Genomic DNA, 7,948 nt, shown 5'->3' with positions numbered 1-7,948 from the left:
GAAGTTTTTTGAAAAGTATTACTCAATTAAGGTAATACTTTTCAAAAAACTTCATTTTAGCCTAATAAACATTTCTTTCGCTTCAAGTTTGGTCTTACTCAAAATTCCCTCGATAAACGAAGCGTTTGAAAATTGTCTAACATTATTTTGATACTGCTTTTTTGTCGAGAGAAAAAAGATGCGCCATGAAATTTCCTATGAAGTGATATCTTAAAAAGTTGAATTTTCGAAAACTGATTTTCAAGCCATCAGGGGCCAACTCGAGCGGCCTGAAGCGGCCAGGCAAATTTTATGCGTGGTTATAGAATCCGGAGTCTCAATTATTATTACAGTTTAAAACTTTTCTTAATCAAAAGTTTAACTATTCAATGTTTTTGCAAAATGATCTTTTGTGTGATTGAAAATTTGTCTTTTTGGTAGAGATTAATTTTCATGGTTGAAAATTCACCTTTTTGGTTTAAAGTTCAATTATTCCAGTTGAAGATTTATATTTCTAGTTGAAAATTCATCTTTTTGATTGAAAATTTAACGATTCTAGTTGAAGATTCATAATTTTAGTTAAAAATTCCTTAGTTTGGTTGAAAATTATTTTTTTTCAATTGACAATTTAACTATTCCAGTTTTAGTTGAAAATTGTTATTTTTTAGTATAAAATTTAACTATTTGCTTGAAAAGTTGTCCTTTTTTTTGTACAAAATTGAACTATTTTGTTAAAAATTCATGTTTTGTTGAAAAATCGTTTTTTTTTGGTAAAGATTCATCATCTTAGTTGAAAATTCATCTATGTAGTTTAAAATTCAACTATTCCAGTTGAAGATTCATCATTTTAGATAAAGATTTATCAGTTTGGTTAAAATTAATTTTTCAAACTGGAAATGTATCTACTACATTTTTATTTGCAAAGTGATATTTTTTAATTTAAATTCCAACTATTTGACTGAAAATTTGTCTTTTTTAGTTGAAAATTCATATATTTTTTTACAAAATCGCCTTTTGTGGTAGAAAATTAATTTGATTGTTTGCCAATTAATCTTCTTTTTTGATAATTTATCTTTTTGGTTGAAAATTCAAGTATTTCAATTTTAATATTTATAATTTTATTTATAAATTGATCGTTTTCGTTAAAAATAAGACAAGTTAGTTGGAAGTTAAATTCTTTTGTTACAAATTTATCTTTTTGGATTGAAGTTGGTCTAATGCAGTTGAAGATTCATCATTCTGGTTGAAAACTGATATTTTTTAGTTCAAAATTCAAATATTTGGTTGGAAATTTATCTATTGTATTTGAAATTGAACTATTTAGTACTTCTGAGACAAATGCAAGAAATGAATTGTTATGTTTCCCGAAAAACCTGGAACTTTCAGGGAATTTTTTCCCAGGATTTGAGTAGATGCCCTGAATAAGGATAGTAATTTTTAACTAACGGTTTCTTATTTTAGACGAGCAGTGAACCTTCCGAAGAACAAGAAGCTCCAATGTCATTAACGTTGGAAAGTGCTCCGACAGATGTTGATAGCAATGAAGATGCTACGATTCCTAGCATTCGGATTGTTTCCACAGAAGAACAAGAAAACGCTCAGGTGGAAGCAATCACAGAATCTGAAAACGTAGCAGCGAGTCAGGGTAAGGATTCAATTTCTTATATAGTTTTTATATTAATCTAACAAAGCTGAACCGTATATGAATTTAAAATCAAAATATTCGATTGAAACACTTGGTTATAAATTGTCCGTTTATAATTGATTTTGAAAAACCATAAGTAATCAAATAATTTTTATATCTAAAAAATGATACACATGTTATTTCGAAATTAATAGAAACTCATTATTGTTTGCCTGCAATAGTTTAAAATTTGATTGTTTTTTGTAATAAGATTTCGTGAAAATTTCCAATCAACTTGGGCTCTCTTCATATCATTATATAAATAAAAATTTCACGGTTATTATTGTACCGATAGGTTTTTTTTTACCAAGCGTGTGTATTTTTTGAAAAAATAAATATTTTCCAGAAAAAAATTCTTGCAAAGACCAAAAATACATTAAAAATTTATATTTTATTGAATAAATCTTACAGGAAACATTCTAAGCTTTTTATGCTATGTAGTCTAAAAAAGAATAGTTTTATTTCCGAAAAAAGTGAAATTAATGTTTGACCTTTATTTTCGAAAGTCACATCTATTTTTTTCAATGTTGTTATTAATAAACTAAAAAATTACTTATGCAATATGGGCTACTATCCGTAACCCGAAAAAACTCAACAAATTAAATTTTTTTTTGATAAAATCAAATAAGAGAGAGAAAAAAGTTTAATGCTAGACAAAGATAACCAAGTAAATAAATTATTTTGCGATTTTGTAATTTTAATTGTGGTGGCCACAGACTGCGAAAACCAAAATATAGTCTAGTATTTTTAAACAGAGAAAAAGCCAGTCATTTTTTGACAATTTGTGAATTTTTGTATATTTGTTTTGAATTTTGCATTAAGTATCGACTCTTATAATTTATTTTAAATAATTTAAAGTATGTTTTGATGGTTCATTCAAATACCTAAGTTTCTTTCAGATTGAAAAACTAAAAGTCTTTTTTAGATATTGAACTTTGTAATGATATGTATAATTATGTACTAATAATTAGGCTAATAAAGTTATAATTTATGGATTGCCTGAAGGCTTTGCAAACAAATTGTGAAGTTTCGTAAGAAAAGGGCCCACTTTGGTTACTACCCACTTCTGGTTACTTCCAAGGACCAAGTGTAATGTCACAGGGTGTCTACCCTATCTGGAAAACACGACATTGGCAGGGAATTTTTATACACCTGGAAAACCCTTGAAATGACGAGAGCGTACTTAATTTTTTTAAATTCAATATTTTATTGAATAAAAATGATTATTCATTTGTAAAAGTAGCTGTATATTAATGTATTAAACTATTTTTTTTGAAAATTCGTTGTTTTTTTTTATTTGATCGCTTTTATTTGAAAATTCATATATTTGGTTGAAAACCTATTATTTTCTATTGTATTACATTATTTTTTATAAAAAAATTTAATCTTTTTTGGTTGAAATATCAACTATTACATTTTTTGTTCAAATTCGTATTTTTTAATGGAGATTTAATTACTAGGTTGAGAGGTTACTCTTTTGTTAAAAATTAATTTGTTTTTGTTTTTTAATGAATAATTTTATTTGAAAATTAATCTCCTTGGTTGAAAAATGAGCTATTTTGTTAAAAGTTCCTGTCTTCGTTGGCTGAAAATTATTTTTTTCACTGCAAATTTAACTATTCCACATTCACATTTAAATATTTTGTTGGAAATTGTTTTTTTTTTTTTTTTAATTAATTTTTTCACCGAAAATATAACTATTCAATATTCTTTTGAATAATTCTTTTTTTTTTTAGTTAAAAATTTAGCTATTCCACCTTCAAATTTTAATATTTTGTTGGAAATTGTTTTTTTTTTTTTAATTAATTTTTTTACTGAAAATATAACTATTCAATATTTGGTTGAAAAATTATTTTTTTTTAGTTGAAAATTTTGACTTTTTTTGTAGAAATTAATCTTGTGGGTTGAAAACTAATTTTGTTGTTGAAATGTAATGATTCTATTTAAAGCCTCATCGGTTTAGTTGAAAATTAATGTGTTTGGTTTCAAATTCAACTTTACCACTTGAAGATTTATCATTTCAGTTGAAAATTAATCTTTTCTGTTTAAGGACTATTCCATTTTTTTAAGTTATGATTTTGACTAGATACAATGTATTAAATAATTGGCTTAAAAATTCAAAATATTTTCTTTTTTAATTGTGAATTGAAACATTCCATTTTTGGTTAAAAACTGATCTTTTTTAGTTCAAAGTTCAGCTATTTGTTTGAAAATAGATCTGTTTAAGTTTAAAATGCAACTATTTAACTGAGAATTTTTTTTGTAATCTTTTTGGTAGAAAATTTATATTTTTGGCTGAAAATCCAACTATTTTGTTAAAAATTTGAATTTGAAACGCTTTTAAATGAATTTAATCTAGTACCCACATTATTTTACCTAAATATGCACTGAATTTTAAGTATAAGTAGACGAAATAAAAATTTGTTCAAATTATTATTCAAATTCATGGAATTTACAGACAAATTCAAGAAATAATTAATTATGCTTTCAATATTATTTATATTCCGAGAAACTAAAAGAACATTATTTATAATAAACTCGCAATAAATTATACATGGAAAAAGCTTGAGATACCTGGCAAGAACCTGTGATTGTCGGGGATTTTTTTCTCGAAGATTTGAGTAGACACACTATGTCATCAGACAGAGCCGAGATTGAAAATTCGATATTTTGTATTCCTGTTCACAAAATCGCAAATGTCTCCTAAACTACGTTCGGCAAAGTGGGCGATTTTCTCCTAGAAATGTAACTTTTTACCAGGAAAAGCGGAAAATTTTCGGATTGTTGCTCCTTCTGAAGTTTGAGTGATTATCCTCTTTAACGAAATCACACCCACATTATTTCAGGCGTAAGCTCTGAAGGTGAAAAGCAGACTGAAGAACCCGGTGCCTCTGGATCCGGAGCTGTAGACGATGACAGCGTTGACGCTGAGGTAGACGCCACACAAGAATCGGGAATAGAAATAATCGAGGACGATGGAAAAGACGAAAATCGTGAAGCTGAAGCAACTCCCTCCATCAACACTCGTCAGCGAACTCTGGCTGCTGCAGCTGCAGCCGCTGGAGGTACTTCTCCCATTGTAAGAGGAAACAGTGCAAGGAGATCAACGAGATCGCCGTTCCGAACGGCACGCGGTGCAAGACCGACTCCCATCGTCTGGGACAATAGCCAATCTAACAGGGGTGAGAATTCAGAGCGATAAATATTGTCATTTTCCAAGCGTTCTTTCACGGAGGCTATTTTCTTGCGGCGAAACTATTAAAGATTTTGTTCTTAAGTTTCTTTAATTTCTCACTCAGAGGCGTTTTCTTGATATACCTACCTACAAGTCTGATAAGCTACATCTCAGTACTTGAAATATTGATGATTTTATATTTAGCTTTTTCACTTTCTTAGCGTACGTTTTCGGAACATCTCAAGGTATTATTCCTATGTGGCACTAAACAATTCATTCAAGCTTAAGTTTTATTTATGAGAAGGAGTCCTTGACATTGAAAAGCTTGATCTAATTTATTACCAAGATCGCTACCATTTAGAATAATGCATGCTAGTTTTTGTTTTTTGTGACTTTGATTTTGATGATATAATTACTCATTTGCTCTTGAGAGATTAAAAATTTAGATAAAGAGCATAATTAAGTAAACGGAGCGAGCGAAATTGATAATTACAGTATACATTGTTTCTGTAATTCGAAGTTCGTGCTTAGGTTTATATCAAATGAATAAAGATCGATTCATGGAGATTCAAATGTTTCCTGATTAGAGTTGTTCTTTTGACTCAAGAGAGTATTCAGATATCTATTTTTTTATCTAGAAAAATAGTTAAAGTCACTAAAGTAAGTGTTATTTATTTAATTAATTAATTAATTATAAGAAAATAATTCAAGTCTTCTTTTGTTTGTCTGATTGTCTTTTCTGTTAAAAAATCCCATTTCAGTAGAAATGAAGGACTTTGAACGTTTTTCAGTTATTATATTTATTACCAATTATTAAATTTTCATGATTTTCAATTAATCACTTCGCCTTACGTTTTTGTTATTTATTTTTTCCAAGACGATCCCTCGAGATCATAAATTTGTTTCATTTAAGGGCAAAATTCGGGGCAAGGCATGATGCGTGGTGGCCACTTATCACGGGGCACCAACGAGGGACCTACAGTAAGAGGAAGAGCGAGAGGACGACGAATGCGTGGAAAATACCCTTATAGTTATAACTGAATTTTTGAAAATTGTAAAACATTTGACTACGGAAATATTTTATAAGAAGCAGAGTGACTTAAATCTCATGGAGCTTTTAAGTCGCGAGAATTTAATCACAGGAATTTGCGTCATAGAAATAAATATGATCCGCATACCGAATTACTAAAAAGTGTTCGAATTATAACGATGCCCAGCTTAAACGAAATATATCTTTTGTTTTTAATTTTGAGTGATGTACAAACGATCGGAAGAATTTAGTTCAGTATTGTGAGATTATCAGGACATTCCGATAAGTGCGTTGTTGATTTCGACTTCCTTTTTCTTTTAAAAATGGATCCAAATTTTACTATTAATTTTTGTTGTAGCCGTGGCTTAGATGTAAATTGTAAGATTGTCCATCTTTTTGGTAAAATATATTGGACAATATATTTGGCAATTTTCAATGAAGGTTATATGATTTTGTAAGCGTGACTGCAATCGTTGATTTTGTTTTAGTTCTCTATCATTTTATTTGACGTAATCGAAAAACTGATTGTCGCTTACAATAAAATTAGGTTAATAGATTCATGTTACTTGTTTAGTTTCTTATATAGGGCTGAAAAATATAAAGTAATTCTGTCACGGAAAATATAATAAAGTATTTGATAGTATTAATGGTTATTTTTATTAGCTTTCAATATCTCCAATAACTCTAAGGTATTTAAAAAAATGCAATGCACATTATAATCAGAAATAACTTTTTGAACAATTTTAATATTTCAAATGAACTAATTTTACATTTCTGGTTTTATCTGAAAAACGCTTTTTATTTCTTTGTTTGATCTTGAAATTTCACATAAAATGCGTATTTCAAAATAAATGTCAACTTTTAATTGTTATTCTCTGTCACTTTTGAAGATACAGAACAAATTTGTAAGGAAATTTACCTAGAAGAGAAAATTATTCTTACAACTTTTTTATCGGAACAGATGAAGAAGTGAATAAAAGAAATATTTCATTTTTAGGTACTATAGAAAATTGGAATTCTAGAATAAAATATTGAAGACCAACCAACGTGATTTTATTGCTTCGCAATATCAACCGGAATTCTCTTAAACGACGAGTTTCTTCGAAAAGCTAATCTGAGGTCTCTAAATCTCTTAACACAACGAAGATTTAAATTCCGTAGGCACTGGGGGTCTTCGACATTTTCAATGCTGCGATTTTCCACTTTCAATTTCGTTAACATTATAGCCAGATTGAGAATGCATTTGAATTTAAATTACGTTTACAGAGCTCTAAGCGTTACGCTTTTTGCTCTTTTTTACAAAAAAGAGACTAATCGCCTTTTTTCCGTATTCCTCAGAAGTTCGCTCTACTAAGATTCAACCTGAATCACATAAGAACTTCTAAAATAGAAATTCAAAACATGTTTTAATCTAAAATTCAAATCCAAAGCTTGAAATACAAAGTATTTGAACTAAGCAATTGCCAACAATTGTTCACAAATAAATGTTTTCAATATTAATACTACTATATAATTAAAAAAATACTAATAACAATAAAAATAAGTGGTCAAAAATAAATTTAAGAGTTTTTTTTCTAATCGAGAATCTGTGAATAAAATTATTTCAGAATAAAATTTCGAAAATAGAAAAAATTAAAAAAGTTAAAAAATTAATTACTTAAATTTCAAAGAAATTAAAATTGCATTAGCGCTTTTAAATAAAAATAATTATTAATTTGATACCACTTTGAAATATATTGAATGTTTCAGAGTCAAAACTGCTTGAATTGTAGAATTTTAAATTGTTATTAAATTTAAAAAAACTTGAATTAAAATTGAATTTGTCTAAGATAAAAAATTGATTTTTTTGTATCTGTTAGATATAATATTATAATCAATTATTTGAGTCCATTTTACAATTTTTTAAACTTTTAATATTGAAAAATGTGTTATTATGGATTTTAAAATTGATTATGTCTTTAATATTAGGTAATTGAAACTTAAGGGCATGTGACACAGCTAAATACCTATATTACCGACCTCACTTTTTCCGTTCACTGAATGTTTTTTTGAACCTAAGAACTTTTTTTTTTAATAAAAT

The 7,948-nt window shown here is 27.8% G+C and overlaps 1 protein-coding gene across 2 annotated transcripts in view; it reads left to right on the top strand.

The window, feature by feature from the left end:
- Positions 1-6,511, top strand: part of LOC117167975 (nucleoprotein TPR-like) — a 30,605-nt gene extending 24,094 nt beyond the window's left edge. The window contains exons 7-9 of one of the 2 annotated variants that reach the window (XM_033353251.1): positions 1,441-1,624; positions 4,510-4,845; positions 5,752-6,511. In XM_033353251.1, the coding sequence (XP_033209142.1) occupies positions 1,441-1,624; positions 4,510-4,845; positions 5,752-5,879 (648 nt within the window). In that variant the 3' untranslated portion in view covers positions 5,880-6,511. Of the gene's footprint in view, positions 1-1,440; positions 1,625-2,668; positions 2,897-4,509; positions 4,846-5,751 lie in introns of those variants that run through there. The other variant, XM_033353252.1, reaches the window with a different exon arrangement.
- The last annotated feature ends 1,437 nt before the right edge of the window (positions 6,512-7,948 follow it).

This window comes from Belonocnema kinseyi, chromosome 2 (genome assembly GCF_010883055.1).
Source record: "Belonocnema kinseyi isolate 2016_QV_RU_SX_M_011 chromosome 2, B_treatae_v1, whole genome shotgun sequence".
Taxonomy (NCBI): Eukaryota; Metazoa; Arthropoda; class Insecta; order Hymenoptera; family Cynipidae; genus Belonocnema; species Belonocnema kinseyi.
Note: the sequence above shows the minus strand (reverse complement) of the source record. Positions and strands in the feature narration are given on the sequence as shown.